This window comes from Thermobia domestica, chromosome 16 (assembly GCF_964235325.1).
Source record: "Thermobia domestica chromosome 16, izTheDome1.hap1.1, whole genome shotgun sequence".
Classification (NCBI taxonomy): domain Eukaryota; kingdom Metazoa; phylum Arthropoda; class Insecta; order Zygentoma; family Lepismatidae; genus Thermobia; species Thermobia domestica.
The window spans coordinates 120,559,297-120,583,138 of record NC_137469.1 but is presented as its reverse complement, the minus strand read 5'-3'; the positions used below and the strand labels follow the sequence as shown (position 1 = coordinate 120,583,138).

The 23,842-nt window shown below is 34.1% G+C and overlaps 1 protein-coding gene across 1 annotated transcript in view; it reads right to left on the bottom strand.

Moving 5' to 3' along the window:
• Positions 1-23,842, bottom strand: part of Rchy1 (Ring finger and CHY zinc finger domain containing 1) — a 64,205-nt gene that overhangs the window by 21,417 nt on the left and 18,946 nt on the right. The window contains exons 3-6 of the mRNA XM_081743029.1: positions 22,326-22,481; positions 17,943-18,125; positions 4,675-4,770; positions 644-743 (exon numbers count right to left, since the gene is read on the bottom strand). Coding sequence (XP_081599155.1) covers positions 644-743; positions 4,675-4,770; positions 17,943-18,125; positions 22,326-22,481 — 535 coding nt within the window. The remainder of the gene's footprint in view (positions 1-643; positions 744-4,674; positions 4,771-17,942; positions 18,126-22,325; positions 22,482-23,842) is intronic.

Below are 23,842 nucleotides of genomic sequence, written 5' to 3'. Positions count from 1 at the left end.
TCGAACCAGGGACCCCATATACCAGAGATGAACCTTTACCAGTGAGCCACTGCGGCCCATGTTACTTAAAGAATATAATAAAAAGCGATGATAGGTGTAAACAAGAAATAAAATTCAGAATAGCTCGGGCGAAGAAGGCATTCGAATAAAAATTTAATAAATAAAGCTTCTAACTGAAAACATCGACTTTAAACTCAAGAAAAGTCTAGTGAAAGTATATGTATGTTGTGGAGTTGCATGAGAGACCTCAAAATGTGGTGCAATAGAACGAATGAAAATTAGATGGGTGGATAACGTATCAAGTGAAAGAATATTGGAAACTATGGAAGAATATTTCGGAGAAGAGATAGGATGCTCGGACACTTGGAGAAATCACGCTTTAGTTATGGAGGAAATGGCAGCAGAAAAAAATACCTAGAAGGCGGCTGCAATTAAAATATACCGATGAAACAATACACGGCACAGAGAAGAAAAAATACATAGATACAAGAAGGCTAACTCAGAACAGGAAAAAAGAGGAAAGCTGCATCAAATCAATCGTCAACTGATGACCCGAGAAGAAAGAAAGAGTGTCCCTTATGGTTACTAACTAAATAAAACTGTATATTTCAACAAATTTATTATCCAAAATGAATGTACTTACCCTGAGAACTAGGTTTAGGACGCCCACTTGTTCTGCAAGTATTATAAGATCCACAATGAGAACACTTTAAACCAATTACATGGAACTTTACAACTGATTCCTGCAAATAACAAGAAGTAGGATATTAGGGCATACTACACATATATTTGAAGAGTAAAGAAGTAGAAAAAAATGTTACCTCAAAAAACCTAATGAGAATGAATTTTTACCGTAATGTAAATGCCTCACAATTCAACTTCAGGAATTTGCAACCCGTTTTTATAATATTGTAATATTCAAAAAGAAGTCACTTTAAGTTTAGAAGAGCGAAAAAGAAGTATGCGTAGATGATCCCAGCATGTTCTGTATTTACATTATCAAATAAATTTTGACTCTCCATACCTAATTGTCTAGGAGGGAATACATTACAACATAAACCATAAGCATTTTTAGAAGACAAGGATGTCCCACCCAATGTTAAAATTTGGGAGAGTTTCTTAAATTCGACATATATTTGTAAATTAGACGTGGACTTACGAAGACACTCGGTTAAAATAATTATTATTCAAAAAGCGTGTCGGTTTTGTTACATCAATTATTATTATTATTATTATTATTAGTAGTAGTAGTAGTAGTAGTAGTAGTTGTTGTTGTTGTTATAATAATAATTTGAGTGCTGCGAACAGCTCGCAAGCAAAAATACAGAACTTTAAGAATATTACATATTACTTTACACAATAGGCTAGAAGCAAAATAATAATGAATTACAAGTCAATTGTAAACTTAGCACATTAGGACTCGTCAGAAAGTAAAAAACACTCTAATTCATATTTTTTTTAAAATTAAGATCTAATAAAAAATAATCAATGCACTAAAATAATATTTTCTAACAACGTAGTGAAGATTCATTTAAATTAAGTAAGTATTACTTTCTAAATTTCCATGCCTTTCAAGCTAAAATATATCTTTTGTTCTCATATTCGTTAAAATATATTGAGATTTTTTTCAGATGGGCAGATAATTCTTGTCATAAATTTAATATATTCATTAATCTATGTGACAGTACACCCTCGAATGCATATATTTATTAAACTTTAAGACATACGAATATGAAATTTTACACACATATTTACGAACCTCTCAAGTTCAAATTACAGATGTTCAATATGTCTTCCATCAGCGACACGAACAATATTACATCGATACTCCAATTCCTCCCATACTCAAAAGCAAGCATGTCCTGCGTCACTGATGTTATGGCAGTACGGATCCGGTTCTTCAACTCTTTCAGGTTCTGTGGGAGTGGAGTACATAAACGTTGTCTTCAACGAAACCCCACAGGAAGAAGTCACAGGGTGTCAAATCCGTGACCGTGGAGGCCAGCTGAGACATGCTAAGTCGCCAGCTCCTTGACGACCAATCCAACGGCTCGGTAGAGTTTCATTCAGATATTCATGCACTTGGCGACTCCAGTGAGGGGTGCCCCGTCTTGTTGAAAAATGAAGTTGTCTTCGTGCAGCCTCGGAAACAACCAGTTTTGTAACATAGCGAGATACTGCTGACTGTTAACCGTGTGTCCATTAAAGAAGAATGGGCCGTAAACTGATGATCGGGATATCGCGCAAAACACATTGACTTTGGGCGAATCTCGTACATGTTCAATGACTGTATTTGGGTTCTGTAGGCCCCAAATTCGAACATTTTGTTTGTTTACCTGACCACTAACACGGAAAGTCGCTTCATCACTGAACACGATGCGTTGTGCAAAAGTGTTATCATTGTCAATAGCATCCAGAATCTCGTTACAAAATGCCACACGTTTGCGTTTGTCATCAGGACGCAGAGCTTGTAACAGCTGTAACTTGTACGGCTTCATAACCAACCTACGTCTCAAAACACGCCAAATTGTTGTTGTCGGCACTTGTAACTCTTGACTGGCACGACGAGTTGATTTTGAAGGACTACGTTGGAAAGCAGTTTGAATTCGTGAAACATTTTCTTCAGGAACAAGAGGGTGGCCAGGACTCTTTCCTTTACATACACATCCTGTATCTACAAACTGTCGATACCACCTACCAATGTTCCATCCATTCGAAGGATCAATTTGGTACCTCAACCTGAAACGTCTATGCACTGTAATCACGGAATTGCACTTCGCAAATTCGAGAACACAAAATGATTTCTGCTGCGGAGTAGCCATTTTAAACATATGACGGTTACCAAGCAAAACAGAAGACAACTGACATCTAGTGGCTATTAATATAAACTAGACTATGTATTCGTTTCTCCAATAGCCGAGCCGAGGCGCAACGATCGATACTTCGGACAAAATAATTCTTCGTAATACGTACATTCTTTTTGAAACAGGGTGTACTTGGTAAGGTTTTTAAAATATATGATTATGGTCAATTTATGCTCAGTTTAAATTATAACATCTTCTAACCCTTTAGTATCTCAGATTTTGAATTTAAATGGACCATGATCGACTGGTTCCTTATTCTCTAATTTAACAGTTTTATACTCACATTTCCCAGACAGTATTTGCAACAATACTTATTTTCTAATACCATTTGAATAAATTATATATCGATGAATTTTCTTCTGTCAAACAAAGTTTAGAGTCGCCAATAATTTAGCCAATATTCATATTCATGAGAGTAATAATTCTTTTTCATTTTGTAAAGAAGTAGCTTGACAAAACATTTCTGAGAAACTTCTATTTTGCTTATTAGCATGTTACAGTATAACTGAACCAAACTCTAGTTTAGATCTAACTAGTGTCTTGTATAAATCAACATATCAACTATTATCTTTAAAATCACGCCACTGACTTACCATAAATTCTGTAACTTTTCTTGTCCCTTGTACCGTATTATATATATGAATACCAAATTTCAGTTGCCTGTCATATACAATACCTACATCTTTCATTGTATATGTACTAACAAAATATTGAATCTTCTTCATAAATGTCATACATTTAGATTTTTTTTCAAAATTGATTTAACTAATAAATTACTTTTGCAGCAATTATTTATTGTATCCAAACCTTTTTGTACTAAGTATCCATCATATTCGTTGTTAACTATTCTTCTTTTGAAATCTTTAAATTTAACGTCCCGCACTTATGCCCTTTAAGGCTAACGAAGACGGATGATTCAAGCAAATGAATGATGATCAAAGAATTGGTGGAATGAAATAGTGGGAGGAAATGGAAGTATCCCGAGAAAACCCAAGGACACGATGTTGTCCACCACAAACCTACTTAGCCGGCGATCGAACCAGGGACTCGCAACAAAGATAAGAGCTTTACTATTGAGCCACCGTGTCCCGCTAAAAACTTTTGTCATCTGTGTACAATAATAGTTTCGAATATTTGATTTTTTCGGCTAAATCATTTATAAGTAAGGAGAAAAGAAAAGGTCCAAATACTGTAAGTGACTATCAACGATTATGCCAATGTTCTAAATAGACAGTAAACTTTTACCTGACGGCAGTACTTTAACGATTAAATTTATAACGAACTACCTTTCTCTCTACAAACTTTGTTTGTGTCTTTACAATTTAGCATATACCACATCCATGATACAAACTACCTTTTTGAAAAACGTGCGTCGAATACATAATGCAATACATCGGGAACGTCTCACAGTATTTCATAATGAGCCAAATTGATCACATACAAACACACACTATTAAATACAAAATATTTGGCAAATATCCACTATCTACATACAGACCATCACTAATAATAGAAAACCAATCGCTGCTCAGCAACTTTCTTTTGCTTTCCTTTTTTTATTTATATTTATAAAGGGCATCTCTATAATTTAGAAGACCTTGGATTCACGTGGTCCTGGTTTTGATTCCCTATGGGAGAGCATTACAATCAGTGGTTAGGACCACAAGTTTTCCACCTCGGTGCTGAAATAGGACGTTATACTTCAACAAACAAAACAAATTACTAAAAGTGAAGGACCAGATGCCTTACAAAATGCAACAACTACAAGGTATGAAGAGCTAAAGAAAATACGAAAGCGTGTAGCACTTACCTTATGGCAGTCTTTACATAGAATGTCAACAATGTAGTCTTTGTATTCTTTGGGCATGGGATTTAATTCAACTTCATTATCTAAATACTTCCATAGCTAGGGAAAGAAGTAATATTAATATTACACATAATGATCATTAGATAACAACTTAAAGAATATACTATACTTATAAAAGGAAACTAAAGCTACATACTTCAATAGAATATTTTTGTATATATTGCAGTAAGTGTATGTATGAAAAAAAAAAAAACACAAGACACATCCACCAACATTGTTAATTCTTACATTCTATTGAATTAACGAGTCGTCTTCTAAAACTTAGTTTTTCCATAATTGCCAATTAAATGTGTCTATTTTTGTGGTCTACAAGGTGCGCGCGATAAACTGTAAAACCTTTTCCTCTCCATATTTCACGTGCTTCTTATTAATTTTGAATGATTCGACATTAATTCTTTTTCGTACAATTTATAACACGAACAAGATATATAAGGATTGCACAAGTCCAGATATAGTACATCTAATCCAGGAGATCATTAATGAAGGTACTGGAAAGTCAATGTGCTCCATAGCAAGAGAACTGAACATGTCGGATGCAACGATTCGCAAGATCGTTGTTTAAAATACCATATACAGATCGTATGTTCTAATAAGGGACCAGTTTTTGTAAAAGCAAAGGAAAGATGCTCTGAAAAATGCAAAGAAACTGCTACACAATTAAAAACTCCAAAAACCTGATTTTCTTCTCCGATACAAGATGGAGCATTTGTGAAAGAGATATTAATGAATAACCTCATTCCAATAAACAGGCTGTTAATGCTGCAAACATTATGATGTCCAAGTATACAAAAATGTTAATTAAAACATGTTCAAGATTCCGAATCCCGAATTGTGTCTATTATTGCAACAAATGGAGATCTTTTAACAGTTTAAAAAATACTGAATATTTATTTACTGAAATGAATAAATTTTATTTAAAAAATAACACTTTCATGGTATGTTGTCTATTTTACTAAATTTTTTACCAATTTATCGCAAGCACCTTGCACAATAAACCTTAACAAATTTAACTACAAAAATGTATGCCTACGGAATCAATCTTAAAAGAACAAAATTATACTTACAGACTCCGAAACAGTAAATCATTACCAACAGCATTATGCTCCTGTAATCGATAATAATCACTTTCTAGCGACCACTATCCTTTACCACTTTGAAACGAAAATTATGAATTAATAAAATTACATTTCAACAGATATTCCCGTTGTGTAGATGGTGGTATCTTTTCCAATCAAGAAAATTAACGCGAAAATTTTTGTAACATTTAAATGGTAAAAAATAAACAAAATATATTTTTAAAAAATTAAATCTCATATTCCAATGAAGACAAAAACGCTAAAATTGATGATATTCTGCATGCAAAAAGTATTTAGGATTTGAATACTTCTGGCCGTAACTATAAGAAATACAGAATATTAAAAGCATTCCACAAAGCACCGGTAATAACGAAAAATGACCACATCGAAGAACAACAGTGTATTTTGATAGGTGTTCCTCATTTCATACAAATTAAGATTTTTACACAACATATTGACTCCTATTGTTTAATTTCTCTCAGAAGTATGAGAAAACCCCAGACCAACTACAAAAATTATTACAATGTTGCTTCATACGTTGCGTGAAGAATAAAATATTCAAGAAATATCTATCTCAAAAGAACGTATGAAACTACGAAATAACATATTCGGCTTTAAAAATAAGTAAATAAAACTTCATTCGGTCCTTCGAAGCTTTTATTTGAACAAAACATCATATAGATAAATCCAACTTTGACATAAACGTAAGACGCAATCAGAACAGAAATGGATACCTATGAATCATATCCCATAAAATCTATTAAACCTACACTGAACACAGGTCAAGATACTTTGAATACAACATTATTAATTACTGTTTTAAAGAACATCAAGTAGCAACTAGAATGCACGCAACATTATTTTCTGTGTTCATAATGCAATAAAAAAGGTAGGAAAAAAACAATAAAGAACATTTAGCATAACAATGCTAGTTATCCCATCACTACTGCTCCTCACGTGCATCTACCATAAAAACATCAGTTATTTAAGTTAGTGTTCGAACTGTGTCCGTTCAACGAAGTATTCTACTTCTCTGTATAAACAAGCTTCTAACAAAACTTTTTTTTTTCCTGTCCTTCTTATCTCAAACAATCTGAACAACACTATTGTCCTACAGCCGAATGCACACATAATTATCTCCTTTGCTGTTTCGGAATCTGTGAAAACAATTTTGTTGTTATATTATTTCAAAGCAAAATATGTTAATTCTTACGAACTAAGATTCTACTCACGTAAGCACAAATAAGCAATTTTAGTTTTTAATTGAATGGGTGAGTTGAAAAAGGAACACATTCCAGAAACTTCAACTTTCAAACACTGGGTGGAAACATGAACACATTCCAGAAATATGTTCGATTTTTCACACATACGTTCCCGTAGACTTCAGTAAAGAGGACCTAAAATTAATGAATGCGTTCCTTGTTCCTCTCAAGCGGTGTAAGTACATATAAAATGAATATAAACATCCCAGTTTAGTTTGCCTATTTTCCGGAATGTGAACCTTTTTCAACTCACTCGTTCAATTATTAATATGCATCCTATTACGTCATACGCTAATTCATTTTAAAATTAGTAATAAATATTATATATTGGTTGGGATACAGGAATCGAAACGGGAATGGAACGTGAATTACTTTAGATACATCATCAGACACTGAAACAGGTACTGTACAATGTATATACTTTCGCAAAAGCATTTATCAAATGGGAAAAGTAAAAAGAAAAATACAAGGTATGAGCCATCGCAATAAACTTTTTCGCTCCAATTCCTTAAACTAAATCATGTTATGCTGCACAGTGGCGTACACATGGGGGATTTCGGGGGTTAACTCCCCTTTGAGCAAGATATTATGAAATAATAAATCTTTACTAGATTAATGGGCAAAATATGAAAACACGGACATTTCACTATATTAACATATCTAAGCAAAACTCACGCTTGTCCTGAAAGGATGTGAGATTGAGTAATGGAACTCCTCCTGCATGAAATTCTGAATACGACACATACTTCAGTTATTAGTAAAATATGAATAAAATTGAACGATATTTTCGGGAAACTGCGCCCATAGAAAATTCACTCCAAAATTAAGCTATACCTTGTGAATTTTTCCATAAGAAATAATTTTTGTTATTTATTACGATTATTAATATTTTATTTATAAAATATCAACAAAATCGCCTCAGTCGGTTTGCGAAAATCTTCCAAAAGAGGAACTCATCCTCCAAGGGTAAACTCCCCTCAGATTTTTTCAGGACTAAAATGTAATGCTATATTGTGAGGTCATTTATAAAATATTTCTGAAATATTAACAAAATCGCCTGAATTGCTTTTGAGAAAATCGTAAGAAAAAAATTCATTCCCTACTCCTAGATTTTTCCCATAAAATGACATACCACATTATACGATTGTTAATGAAATTTAAACAAAATCGTTACAGTCGTTTTCGAGAAATAGCATTTATTTTCATTTAATTATTTCCACCCTTCAGGAAACTACCCTTATTTTTAAAGGTAGGAAGAAAATTCGAACTCCTCACTACACAATCTAGAAAAAACTTAGGTTTAAAATTTTAAAAGTTAGTGCAGTTATGTTGAACAGGATGGCCTCTAGGCGAGTATGTTTACATAGAACGAAAACACAGACGAAAGGACAGATGTTCAAAAACAACTTCTTCGGTATATTGTAATCAGATGATGTGAAAATCTTTTGCAATCTCGAATGTGTTTTAACGATTACAATACTTTCCTTCTCTCCTATCGTCACTCGAAATTAAAAAAAGGAAAGAACAGAATAACGTCCAGGCAGGAATTGTAGCCACTTGGGATGCTTCAGGTACACTTCTCTTCTTTCCTGCCTACTTTGTCTTCATAGTATTTCATGAATTATTTTAGCGAAGAGCCCATAGTATACACCTTTTAGTGTGAATGATTATGTTTCCACTATTTTCTGGTAATTTATCATACATTTTTTGAACACAGTTGTGGAACAAAATTCAAAAAAGATTTTATGTTTAACTTGACTGATCCTAAAACATACTTCCTTTTAACATACTTCCTTCTTTCTTACGATAAGAAAAACCTGTCTAAATGCTGTGGCGTATGCTGATGATGTAAATGTAAATAGGGAATGATAGGAGAATAATAGAAAGAAATGCAGAGGTGTCATTAAACACTTGCAGGAACATAGGTTTAGAAGTAAATGCAGAGAAAACTAAATACATGGAAGTTCGTTAAAATATCAAATAATACTTTCGATAAAGTGCATACTTTCAAATATCTAGGATCAATAGTAACACACGAAAATCATATTCACGAAGAAATTAAATATCGACTAAAAGCAGGGAATTCGTGTTATTATTCAGTTCAAAATCTTTCGTCGTTGCGATTTCTGTCAAGGAATTTGAAGCTTTAAATATATAAAACAATTATCATGCCTGTTGTTCTGTATGGTTGCAAAACATGGTCGCTTATTCTGAGGGAAGAACGCATACTGAAAGTATTTGAGAATAAAATCCTGAGACGAATACTTGGACCCAAGAGGAACGGGAATGGGGAATGGCGAAAACATCATAACGAGGAACGGCATAATTTATAGCGTTTACCAAACACGGTTAGGGTCATCACGTCTAGGAAGCTCACGTGGGCAGGTCATGTAGCCAGAATGGAAGAAAGTAAGAACGCTTTCAAAGTTTCAACTGAAAGACTAATCGAAAAACAACCACTAGGAAGACCTAGGCGCAGATGGAAAGACAATATTAAAATGGATCTCGCAGAAATAGGAATACAAAGTAGAAACTGGATCCCATTGACTAAGGATAGAAGTCAGTGGAGAGCTTTTGTAGACGCGGCATTGAACCTCAGGATTCCACAGGCCATAGAGTTTGTTAGTTATTATTACAGCTCGGATTTATATGCAAAATGCATGTTTATAATAACATACGGAAATGTACGGAAAGGAATCTTTTCTTTCAGACGGACCAGTAAGGATTCCTTTGAGACGCATATGATAGCGCATGTAAGTTCATATTTTGAGTGAATTTCGATGTGTATGCATATTTCGTGAACTTTGCAGGATATTTATTTATTTATTTCTTATTTAAAATGGCGGAGTTAAGGCATAACCTTTTCTTCCACTCAACCATTTACACTTTTCTTTTACAGTCGGAACTCATTTTCTTTTATGACGAGAATAAAAATGATATACAGGTAGGTATGTTAAAGAGTTACCGACGTACAGAACAATACAGAAAATAAAACATGAAAAATGAAAATGAAACTTATTACATATAAAATAAACACTAAAACAAACAAAAGACAATGCGAAAAACATGTTAAACTATACAAGAAGAAACAAAGATATCAATCTTGATTATATATAACATAAAATACATTCCTATGATTCACTATCTATAGATAAAATGATGCACCTACTTAAGTGATTGTGTATTAAATATAATGTATATATTCATACACATGTATCAGAAGGGAATAGAAAAGAAAACAAGAAGAAATGGAAAGAGAGAAAAAAACAAACGAACGACTGCATGGTAACGCCAGGAATAGTTTCGTGTGTAACAACTTTTTTTTTTCTTTAACTTACTGAAGACCTTCATTAGAAAGATATTCTTTAAGCCGACGACGATATTGCATATTTCCGAATTTTATTACTGCATATTTCAAAGTATATCACAAGAAAGTGTTTATATTTAAAATGAATTGAATCAGTTTGTATTAGCGGTCGGCACAAAAACCGATTTTTCGGTTTTTAGAAAAATCGAAACTGGTTTTTGAAAATTTAAAAAAAAAAACGGTTTCGGTTTTCTCCATAAACCGTTTTTTTCCCACCGAAACCGGTTTCGGTTTTCTCCAAAACCAGTTCGGTTTTTCACCGGATCCGGTTTCGGTTTTCTTCAAAACCAGTTCCGGTTTTTCCAAAATTTGTTCTATTTCTGACCAGAGTAGTGTTTTGTTGTTCTCCGGAAACCGAATCTGTTTCCACAGAAATAGATTTATGTATCTTCCAAAAGTTTTCACCGAAACCAGTTTCGGTGAAAAATCGAACCGGTTTTGGAGAAAACCGAAATGTCGGTTTTCGGTTTTTCTAGAAACCGGTTTCCGTTTTTTATAAAAACAGTTTTACCCACCTTAGTTTGTATACGCAGATGTAGAATAAAATATGATTTAAAAAAAAATCGTTGAGTGTTGCTCACAACCTTAGTTAAATTCACTTTTGATTGCAACAGAGATCATTAAGGTAAGATATTTTTGTTAGAAATTGAAATTTCATTTTCTTAACGTATATTTCAGTGCATATGTTAATTTTTTAATGCATATTTTAGAACATATTTTTGATATTTTTCGTGCATATCTTGGGGTTTGTTTATGCATGGAAATCCGGGCTCTAGTTATTATTCTGCAATGAATCCTTAAATAGGATTGGTACTGATTAATGTTGTTAAAATTATTTGAGTCATTGTTCGAATAACGAATTTTGCTCAAATATTAGAATAATTCATTGTTCGAATATTTGAATAATGAATTAGTTATTCGAATTTTATCAGCACTAATATCGAATACAGAGTCTTCAATGTAATCATTAAAATCCACCTTTCCTATATAAGCCATAAACTTATCTATGTGAACTTCTGATAAAGATTGTGTGTGTAACAAAAGAGCAGACAGCCACTCTACATTGAACTTGCCTCCGGCTAGCTTGAAACTTCGCCCCAGACTCCCGCATTTGCTAGGTCTACGGTCAAGCATCTCATTTTTGGCTTTTGCTTTTGTTCTTTGCGCAGTAAGAATACGTTTATGGCACTGTTCTTCGCGAAAAATTTAAACCCTTTTTTCTCTTAGAACACGCATTCTGATCGAAGTGAAATGATAAAATCCCATGTTGACTCCAGTGCTAATTGTGTTCAAAAATTCATTTCAAATGGTATATCTGTTCTCCCTTGAAGATGAGACTGACAACATTGAAGTTATTTTTGTACATTGAGGAAAAATATTACGAAATGCCCCCTTCTCTCGTTTCCGAAATTGCTGTGACATATGCCAACTTGTTTTGCATAAGGAGATTGTATACCAAGTTTTGTATTCCTAACATGTGTCTAGTCTTAAGAGATTTCGAGATATGGTCATCTTATTATAAAAATAGCAACCGTGCTTTTTTTTCTTGTACGCGAAATATGAAAAAACGCTTAAACGCGTCTTTATTTATTTTAAATGAAAAGTCTAAATACCCAATTTCGTATCTCTCACTTTAAAGGATTTGGAGATATAGGGTGGAGGCACCGGTTATGGACACTTTAAGGACATTTTTTTTTTATTTATTCTTTTAAGATATTGCCACTATTTATGATTTCAAAATGTATATTTCTAACTAGCAGCGTTCACCCCGCTTCGCTGCGGTCACCCCGGAACGCAATAAACTTTGTTACTTAGATAATTTTTACTTTTTCGCTTTCAAGTGATATGATAAAAAACATAGAAGATTGCAGTAAATGTTAACATTATATCGCCTGTCATTTATGTTAACCCGCCGAGTGACACGGTCATGCGGGTTGCATATAAATACGTTTATTTTTACCTATGATGAACTAACAAAGGATTTGTACGTTATGGACACTTGAATGGTCAATTATCTCAAGACACTGGTAATTAAAAATTAAAGTGATATGATAAAAACCATCTAGGGTCCAAATCCTAATAACCCCCCAAAAATAAAAGAAATTGGTTCAGCCGTATTAGCGTGATGAGGTAACAAAGGATTTGTGCGTTCTCTTTTATATATATAGATTTCAACGCTTGTGAACACATTTTTCATATTAAATCTTTATCTATTGTCTTTAAAAGTTGGTAAGAAAACATTTTTAAAAAGTAATACACATTTCACCATTTTTGGTCACTCTGTTTCTGCTTATGGCCTCCTTGTTTTCCACTTATGGTCACTCAAAATAAATATAAAAAAAATCAACTTCCAAATTATGGCTTAAGTAAAAAGATATTAAAGATCATTTACTTATACATGAAATTAGCCTAGGTATAGGGCTCTTGCTCACTTATGTCTGAATGCAAAAGTTACATATAGGCTACGTTACAAAATGTATTTATCTTTAGCATATAGAAATATACGTTTTATATGTAGTTTGCAGAATTTGCTTAATAGAATAACACTTAACAAATAAGTCAAAACTAGTCGAGCAAAGAACAATATCAATGTTGTAGTGTTTTTCAACTGTTTCAACAACTTCAGGAAATACATTTACCACCATTCGACCCCATTCTTTAATGCTCGGTCTGTCAATTTATCAGTAATGTTCAAAATATTTACTTGTGATATGTCATTCTCAATGATTACGAACTGTGCTTTCTTTGAGTCCACACAAGCTTCTTCATGACTAAGCAGTTAGCGTACGTGCCTTTTGCGTGGGAAACCCTGATTCGATTCCTGCCGAAAGCTCATGTGGTTCGGATTCCGCGTTAATCAGTAGGTCCACGTCTCATATAGCCCCGCTGCTGAAAGGGACGCTAAACTTAAAATCAACTCAAATCAACTCTTTGAGTTCACACTTTTGAATCATTAAATATCACACTCAAAATTTTATATTTTGTTCAATATTACACCAACACACTTGTAGTCTGTCACACGGAAAGATTTAATTAAGTTTACATATAAGCTAACACGGTATTTTATACCGACTGTAGTAGACTAGGACTGTTGTGTTTCGTTCCATTATATGATTAGGTAGGGTTAAGAATTTTTCTTTTGTTATTACGTCAAAATATGTTTTATCCTGTAATTTAAAGTTAACTTAATATATTTAGGCCTATTAGTGGATTTGCTCATTTAGGCCTACAGCAAGAATGTGTTGTAATATCAATAAAATACTGTTCTTGTTATTTTTATTAATAAACAATCAAATTACTATCACAACTGCAAATGTGGTCATAAACAGTAACAAGTGTGACCATAACTGGTTACTCACGGAATATTCTTACCCACTAATGGCCATTGCATGTATTTGTTGTGTTTTGAGGTTCTGTAGTTACGATAAAGGAAATATAGAGTTTTTTTCTTACCAGGGACCTAAGTTTCTACTTTCTAGGCCACCAGATGAATTTTCTACAATTTTTTGAAAAACTCAAAACTCTTAACAAATCTCACAAGAAACTGGAGAATTCTGTACATCACAACACACAAAATGTAACAGCATATCCATATTCATTAGATCCACAATGCCCACTGACTGAATCTGTTGCTTAAGTCTACTGCTTTTAATAAGCTTTGTTTCAATTGGTTAATAAAGGACTAATGAAGGACTAATTGTAGCTTAATAAAGGACTAATAACATGAAAGTGGCCACAAACGGTACCTCCACCCTAGTCATCCTCTTATAACAACTGCAACTCCACCTTTTTTCTTCCCGCTTTTTTTTTCTTCTCGGGAAAATATATATATATAAACGGTCAAAATATGTGTTAATTATTTTGGATAAGAAATCCAAATACCAAATTTCATGTATCTAACCTTCAGAGCTTCAGACACTCGGAGATATGGATACTTTGCTATTACAGGCTTCCCACTCATTTGGCGAGCACAATTCCTTGACTTTTCCAGGTTTTCCAGATCACGATTTGCAAACTTCCAAGCCTATATACAATGTACAAAAGTATCTATATTTTTCCCGACCAAGGGGTTCCTCATCTACTACGCGTGCATATATACCTCATCTACCAACATATATTTCATGTATAGGTAGAAAAACTTTGAAAAAGAAATTTATTTATTTTTATATAATATCCCTTACTAAGCAGCTGGGAAAGGCGAAAGAGAAATGGGTTTGGGAAGTAAAAATTCGTACTTAAAATTTCTGACTTTTCTAAGACTTTTTATGACTAAGCTGAATTCCCTCATTCTTCCTGGTTTTCAAGGTCGGTGGGAAACTATATTATTAACTGCCAACCATATTCTCCCACCTTCCTCGTTGAATTTCCAAAACTCCCTCCTTAGTAGCACCTTACATTGCAAATTCTATACAGTGTAAAAATTTCAAGTGTCTAGTTTAAGCGCTTTGATCTAGGTGTTCATTAATCAATCAGCCACTCACGACTTCTTTTATACATAGATATGAAATCTAGAGTTCAACGTCTCGTGATTAAGCCAAAGACAACGGATAGTGAATAATACTGAATAACTGCAAAACCGATGTTGTCTATCACAAGCCCGTAATCAGGAAGGAGGTATGGTAGGCGGTACCCATCCTAAATTATTTTTGTCCAATCTAAAAACAAACAAATAAATAAATAAATAAATAAATAAATAAATAGATTAAAATGAAGAAACGTTTCAAAACTTGATATAAAATCCCTGTAATTTTATGTACTAAATTAAATTAAGTTCGGTGCATTTTACTCACTTGTGTGTAAAATACGCCTCTTGCTAAATGAACCAAATATCTCTCATAATACACAAAAAATACGTACCTGAATTGAATTATGTACGATTGTTTATATTCTTATTTTATTATTATTATTATTATTATTGAATTCGCTTGCATCTGACGTTGAGTAGATATTGCCATCCTTTCAGCCGCTGACACATGCTGCTACCAGCAATTACCATTTTTGGTTTTTGTATTTACATAAAGTACTGATTATTATTTCTGTTTAAAGGTTTGATTTTAGTCGTACTCTTTAAATTGAATATTTACGAATAAGAACTCATTCGTTATAAAGTTAATTTCCATGATTCTTTCATTTAGGAGTAGGAAAAGATTGTGAAAGAAATCAATCCTTTCTACTGATAGTCTACTTCTTTTCCTTATTTTCTTTTTAATGTAAGAACATACTGTATTTATAACAAAACACGCGAGACACGTGTTGTTTCTCTTACCATTTCAAGTTCCACCATTCAAGTGCAAGCTGGTTTGCTTCAGTCTCCAAAGCTTCACTTGTTTCCATCAATTTTCTTTTCTTTCTCTGCAGCTGTTGTATATTTTCACTTTATCTCTTTCCTCTTGCTCTGCATTTGACTTTCTCTTTCAACAATCCTTATTTTCTTCAGCTCTGCCATATGGCGCTACCTTGGAAGGCATGGTGCGACATTTCTTTCGTGATGTTGATTGAAGTAAGGTCTTTATGGGAAATGTTATCATACACCAATCTATGGAGGATTGATACTGGCACAAAGCATTATCTGGAGGATAGTGCTAGTGAAGACAGCATCCAAGAATGGGTTGATAGACTAGTGGATGAAAGAAGATGAGAGAAGTTCTCCCAGCCAACTACTCTGTTAGAAGAAAGGAAGCCCACCAACCACCCACATATGCAGGATCATTACCAATTATTATTCAGCACAAAAACAGGAATAGCAAACAAAAGTAGCAATCAATTAAAATCATTATAATTATGAAAAATCTGACATTCAGTATTTCTGTAAATTTCAAGGACAGAAATGCATTTTTAAGGACATTTACAGGATGTTTTCAGGACAAAATCAACTCTTGGCCATTTCCAGGATTTCCAGGACAAGTGGGAACCTTGCTGCTATGATGACAAACCGTTGTCAGTAATCGTTTTATAATAAATAATTCTCTAGACTCTTTCCAAACTTTCCTGTTGATGTTTTAGAACAAAGTTTGCTAATACATAAACAAACAGAACAGCACTCCGTAGAACAATCTATACGAAGTGCTTTTCATTGTTGACAAATTCGTCGCCACAGCATATAATTTTGGCAGAAAACATCTTGGCAATAGTCAATTATTTTATTAATATTCAATTCATAGGTTTAAAAAATGCATGATTGAACTGGGAATTGAACCCACGACTTCGGATATCGTACAGGGATATATTAACCTCTACGCTCCACGACCAGCAATACTCTCTTCCACTCTTGAGGTCGATGCTCAACTGCTCAAACCACATCGACTGTAGCACAACATATATTGCGCTTGAACAATCCAGTGTATACATTATAGAATACCTCTGACGGTTGAATTATACATCTATCTTTATATATAAAAATGTTGTGACTATGTTTGTGATTTCATGCCTCTTGAACCATCCGACTGATCTCGATCAACATAGATGAGGTTCAGGCCTGAGATAGTTTTTATCATCTTAGACGGTGCAACTTAGGGGAGGAGGAGATATTTAAAAATAATCGACAATGAAAATTCCATATTAGTGTCGAATCCATAGTCTTCGGGATCGCTGACATGAATAAAGACACTTCTGATGCCGTTTAAATCCAAATTCAGCCCCGCAACTTGGAGGAGGGGATAAATATATATATAAATGATCGAAAATGACCGATATTAGTGTCGAATCCAGTCTTCGGGGTCACTGAGACGAACAGTGACACTTCCGATGCCGTTTAAATCTAAATTCACCCATTTATGTCCGAAATGAAACTTATTCTCTCCATGCGAAAAACGGACATTCTGCTAGTTATATGATAAACAGATGAAATAACTGATTCTTCTTCACGCCCTTTCGTCCGTTGCTACGAATTCACTGGAACTTAGAGTGAAAAATTCCCAACTGGATCGAGAACTGATCAATTTGTATTTATAACCATTGCTATCAAAGAGGCTATATGGGGAGAAACCAACAGTTCAAAGTGAAGTCTGAATTACTGTACTGCATTTGATGTCCTACAGGGCATCGAGCCCAAAAATCTCGTGCACCAAAGCCACATGCGCTACCCATTACGTCAGCAGGGAGTGCGAATCGGGACTCGAACCTGAATCTCCGGTTTCTGTGCCGATGTAGTTCTACTACCAAATCAGTCACGCATTTCTCTCACTCTTTGAAGTTTATTAGCACTGAATTCGCACTAATAACAGAGCTGGTTCTTTACTGATCATTTCTTCAATTTATCACATATTCCATCAATACTATTATTTCAGTACTAGAAAATTACACAGAGAAACTGGAAAATGATAAACTGAATTTTACATTATATTGCAAAAAATTTTGGGGAAGGGATATCATTTAAAAGTTAAAAATAAGAAAATACAAAATAAAGCAAATGTACTACTATGAAAAGCAATTCAATTTCCAAGCATAAACGCTTACCTGAACAAATACCAATATATTCTAAAAAATAAAATCAAAAAACAGACTTACAGTTGTCATATCCAGCATCGATGTCTGGCATGTCGGGCATGCGTAGTGGCCTGCGTGGATTAAGTCTTCGAAACATGTTCGATGTATTAAATGACCACACGTAGGTATGTGAGAAGGAATCCGTGATGTATGTATATCTTCCAAGCACACAGCACAGTTGGCATGAGAAACGTTTTCTACACACTACAAAAAAGTAATTGAGAAGAAACTGTATGAGCCAACACCAAGCGTATGTCCCATTTACTAACAAACACATAAAAAGTGCTACCAGAAGAAAAAAAAGTTTTCTTTTAATCTTGTAGATGCATTTTATATCTGCCGTATTAAGTTATTCTATAGTTATTAATTCGTGTTGTATAATGATAATCCGCATCAATCTACAACTATAAATACATTTCGAAAATAATGGAAGTTTAATTTGTTGCTAAAGTTAGTTTCTGGTGTATAAAGCTTACAAGTAAATACTCATACCCTTAAGATATTAAATAAATACAAAATATTAAATAAATTTATTCTAATAATAATAATTTATAAATTAAAATATTAATTTATATTAATTCTCATACTTTAGCAAGGACAAGTGACTGACCATAATATACTGTAAATATTCATAGGGTGTCCTGCTTTCAGCTCAATCGAGACGTGAATTCCTTCTAACCTAGTTACACCGATCAATTACTAATGAAACTGGATACCCGTTCATACTGCAAAATTTCAATAAATGGTGAAACTCTACTTGTAATTCTGGTTCCAAAGAGACTAGTCGAACGGCAGGTGAAAAGGAATTCTTCGAAGTATTTGCTTTCGTCTTTGCTGAATGAGTGGATTAATAATAAATATATTTTGTGTCCGCGGTGGGCTTATGGTGGAACTAGTAACGAACTTATAGTTGCCTCTCCTTATATAAAGATATAAATAAATAGGTTCACCGTCTTTCTCGTTTTCTACCGTAAATCTCAAATTACTATGAATTCTATTACATTCCTTCAATAAGAAATCAAGCTGTGTATCACCTTTCTACAATAACAGTACTCGTCAATATATCTGTAATAACGTAGCGTACATAATGCATGTTCTTTCAGTATCTTACTTTCAAACGTACAGAGTACTAAATTGGCCACTAAGTAATATTCAAAGAGCTTGAGTATTTCGTTCACCTCCAAGGAACTAAGATTCTTGCTGTACAAAGTGGTGGTTACAGATTCAAACACCAACTACAAAGGAATGAATACGTACATATCGACTATATTTATTGACCCTATTTTAATATGACTGGCATTAATAAAATTCCAAAATTTGTTGTTTCACCTCATAACTATTCTTTACACAATGTGTAAAGAGAATATTCAAATTCTTGACGAAAAAAAAAATAACTATTTAGCTAATTTTTACGTGGGATGACAGTGTCCTAAGATATAGCCCTGACAGGAACATCAGCTTTGTGAATTTTTGGCAAGCTACAAATTATGGGTAATCCAGTAACAGGAATTTTAAGAGCCTTAATAGTCGAATTGTCTTAATTATATGTCTTGGCAATGATTCTATTAGTATTGGGCACCACTTTTTGTGAAGTGTTAAATTCTACTCTGATATGTGAACTCACTTGTACTTTTTCCTAAAATATGCTTCTACATTTTCCATGGTGATAATTACTTATTTATTACACTTGCCGGCCTTTACACCAATGCTGTATCAACTATTCCCAAAACTTTGTCATAAGCCCCCAGTACTTTTTTTTTTTCTCTTCTTTATGAGTACTTAACAAGTTCAAGCGTGTACTGAAGCAATACAGTCGTACCTAAACCTTTTCCTCATATTCTGATCTAACGTTTTTAACTGCCGTCTCTATGGATGAAATAAATTCTCCTAGGGGGTTGGGAGGGGCAAGTTCATTGGAGTAGGGACTGATCTGTGGCCAATCCGAATAACGGTTTAAATTGCTGTGGTACTGGTACCGTATTTAAATTTTGGACATATGTGTCAATATTATTGATTTTGTTATTATGTTTTGCGTCCCATTTATCTCCCAGTTTCTATTTTTTTCTTTCTTTTTAGCAGATACCCTTTTTATACATTCACGTTTTCAACTTTGTTATGTACGGCTATAAATCTTGGTTCGATATTATTAATGTTCACCCACAGATACACGCATTCATGATTCAACCGGTTAACTAAAGACCGATCACTGCTTTTAAAAAATTTCTTTTGTGCTTTCTGTACAAATTTGGAAGTTACGTGTGACAAAGTACTAACCTTCCACGTGGCAAATCTGGGAATTACGTTCGATTTGAGAAAAATAATATCAAGGAATGATGTTTCTATTTTCATCCTCTTATCGTTATATTCAGGTGCTTCCACTTCTATTAATGGTATGTCAACTTCAGACATTGTAATGACACGCTCAGGAATTTTAATACTCATTCTACTTGCAGGTTTATGCAGTTCCTTACAGGTTTAAGTAGAATGATTTAGAATTTCTGAACATGTCATTAGAAAACGCCATTTCATCCCCACCCCATATTGACGCAAATACACAATACGTCTTTCAACTGAAATCATAAAAAACAGTAGGAGATATATATATTTACTAGTAAATGGAATCAATAACACTTTTAAAGAATATATATATACTGAATTTAAACTAGATTAGTATGACCCCTAGAGGATAAACATGTAGCTTCAGAAACACAAATAATCGTAATAGAGCTTAGCTCACGATTCTCTGCCGCGATTCTAATCCTTCGTTGGCGTCAATCGCGGCTGAGATTTGTGAGCTAAGCTATAATGAATATCAAATGCCCCCCATTGTCATTTCGAGGGTTAACAACGCGTATATTTCGTCAGACACTCTATTTTAACAGTGGGGCCGCGGTGGCTCAGTGGTAGAGCGTTCACCTCTGGTGCTTGGGGTCCCGGGTTCGATCCCAGCCCCCACCAAGTGAACTTTGTGGTGGACAAACACCGTGTGCGTGGGTTTTCTCGGGGTTCTCCCGTTTCCTCCCACTTTCTTCATTCCACCATTTCATTCATTTCCAGGGTGTCTACTGGAATACCAGAAAGTAAATTCATGACTTTTCATGACCTTTTTGTTCAAATTTTCTTGACCATGGCGATAAAAATTTACCATTAGTAATAATAAACCCCTACCATCAGTGGTGCATCGGAACTATGCGGGTTGCTAGTCTTAAATATCACTTATTGTGAATCTTAAAGAAAGAATCTAAAATTCTGCCGCCTTGTGCTCGAGCACAGAATAGCACTTACCTAAATACGGGCCTGCTCTTACCAGTGAATCACTCTATACTGTATTTGAAGTTTTAATTCTGAGTATAATTATCCATCTAGCAGAAATTTGTCTGAAATTAAGCACTCAGAGAACTGCCCAAAGACAAAACAATTTATAAAACAAATTCGTTTTTTAAAAAATAGATAATCAAATTTAAAATCTGCAAACTCAAACGAATAATATTATTTGCATAAGTTTAAAGGCCCAAAAATACACAATTTACATTTCTTAGAAGTAAAGAAATAGCAGATCAGAAAGTTGGAGAGTAAAAAGTTGTTACTATATTACAGAGACTAGAAGATGAAATGGGGAGCAGCTAGGAAGACAGTAAAGTACCAGTTAGCCAGCACTAAATGGTGGGGGAAATTCTCACAATTACTGACCTGATACAACTGTTTCAGTACATGCAGTATGAGGTATAAAAGTATGAAGTATAAAAATATACTCTGAGATTTCAGATTTTCATGACCAGTTGGGTAAATAAAGGACTTTTTCATGGCTTTCATGACTACTAAGCAAAATATATGACTTTTTCATGACTTTCATGACTTTCATGACCAGTAGACACCCTGATTTCTCATAATCACCGTCTCCTTTAGCCTAACCGGCATAACCGTGGGATGTAAAACTCAAAGATTTCATTTCATTTTCTATTTTAACAGTAACCGTCTGAACACACACCTGAGCACCCGAGTTAAAATGAATTCGCGGGCAGTTTCTCAGTAATTAATTTCGCCATTATCAGTTTTTACTTCGATGATTCAGGTGAGTGTTACACCAAGGGTCTTCAAGCTACGGCCCGAAGAGCTCTTTGCCTGGCCAGTTTCCTTTTCAAAAATTAAGTACTTTACATGGAAATCCGATTAAATAAAACACGGTAGGTTGCACGATCTTACAGTTCTAAATATTGTATTACAGCTTAGTGGACTGAAAGCAACATTTCAAATTGTTAATGTGGTCTCCACTCTCTCGCGGTTTGAAGGCTACTGCGTTAGACTTTCATCAATATGTATTCTATTGTTTCGTTAAATAGTTCCATCCTATCTTAAGTTTTATATTGATATGATAACATGTACATGCTTAGAACGGCTGCTTACCTTGTGTCTGTTATGTAATTTGATAGGAAGGCACATATTACATTTTTCACAATGAAAGAATTTATCCCGCCCACCAATACGGCAAATTCCACAGCCATCACAGTGATATTGTTTCTTATCCTCATCATCAAACAATTTGCAGATCATACATACATACTGTAAAAATAAATAAATAAATAAATAAATAAATAAAAATAAGTTACTTATTATAACAAGTTAAGATTTGCACTTTGTGCATTACTTACAAATTAAAGAAAACGTATACTCATGAACATGCACTGTGATATTTACAAGGACTAGCATTTCAGATGTCCTTCCTAGATATGGATTTTGCTCATAAATTCACCACTAAACTCCCTGGATAAAACCTACATATAGGAAGGACCTGATGAAGACAACAGTCAAGTGGGAGAAATCATGTTCCTGTAAATATCACAGCGTATATTGGTAAATATACATACATATTCTTTCATTTACACATTATATCAGCATTCACATTATCTTCTATTCTCTCTGTTATTGCCTATTACCATCACAAGATTTTATTTATCTAATATTTTATATATTGTGGTCAGAAAGCCACTTTACACTCACTTTGTGACTATGTGATTATGTATTGCTTATCTCCTATGGATTCAAAACATCCGTCTGGGTTCCATGTTCGTAGCATATTCTTATATGCCTTCATGTTCAACTTTTCATCTGCGACAGCATATCATGGGTGACTTTTTGAAATGCTGCACAAACTTCCGTCTTTCAGTTGCTCTCTATTGGATATGTCGCACCTCCTCTTTCACAATACCCCAGAGTGCATTGTCAGATATGGTGATAATTGGTGATTACGGCAATGGAGCCGGAAGCCGTTTTGACCCATGTACGATTCAGCAATTTGGGGAAATTTCGTTCAGGCGTTCGCCGATGGACAAAGGTAAGCGAAAATGTTTGTATTCGCCATCAGGACTCATTGGACTGGACTATTTGTTTTTATTTATTTATTTTCCTACCCTACCCTACCTCAAGACAACAATGAAGTTAGTGTCAATCGCACTATGAAGAAAAGCAGAGCGGAGTATCATGAACATTTGTACATGAAAGACATTTCATAACATCAACCTCACATCTTGTAAAACGTCGCTGGAGAACTTAACCTATTTCTGCCCAAATTATTTTTTCGAAATATTTGTTTCTATTTTTCATATCTCTTTCAAAATACACACCACGTGACACGGAGTGGGATGTCGCTGACCTAATCGTAGACAGTGATACCAACCGACACTAGAAAAAGTTGTACCGTTTACCCCGATTTTTATTTCAGCCCCAGAGGTTCCGAAACCTCACAAATGTCGACGTCAGAGGTTGTCGACAATGGGCACAAATGGGTTAAGGATAGTATTTTAGGTCTGAATTTAAAACAATACGAAATGAAATGAAACATTCAATTCAATGCCTTACTATCACGTCCACGACGGATGACAGATGGAACTGAACGATAAACTGGAAAAAAATTGATGGAAGAG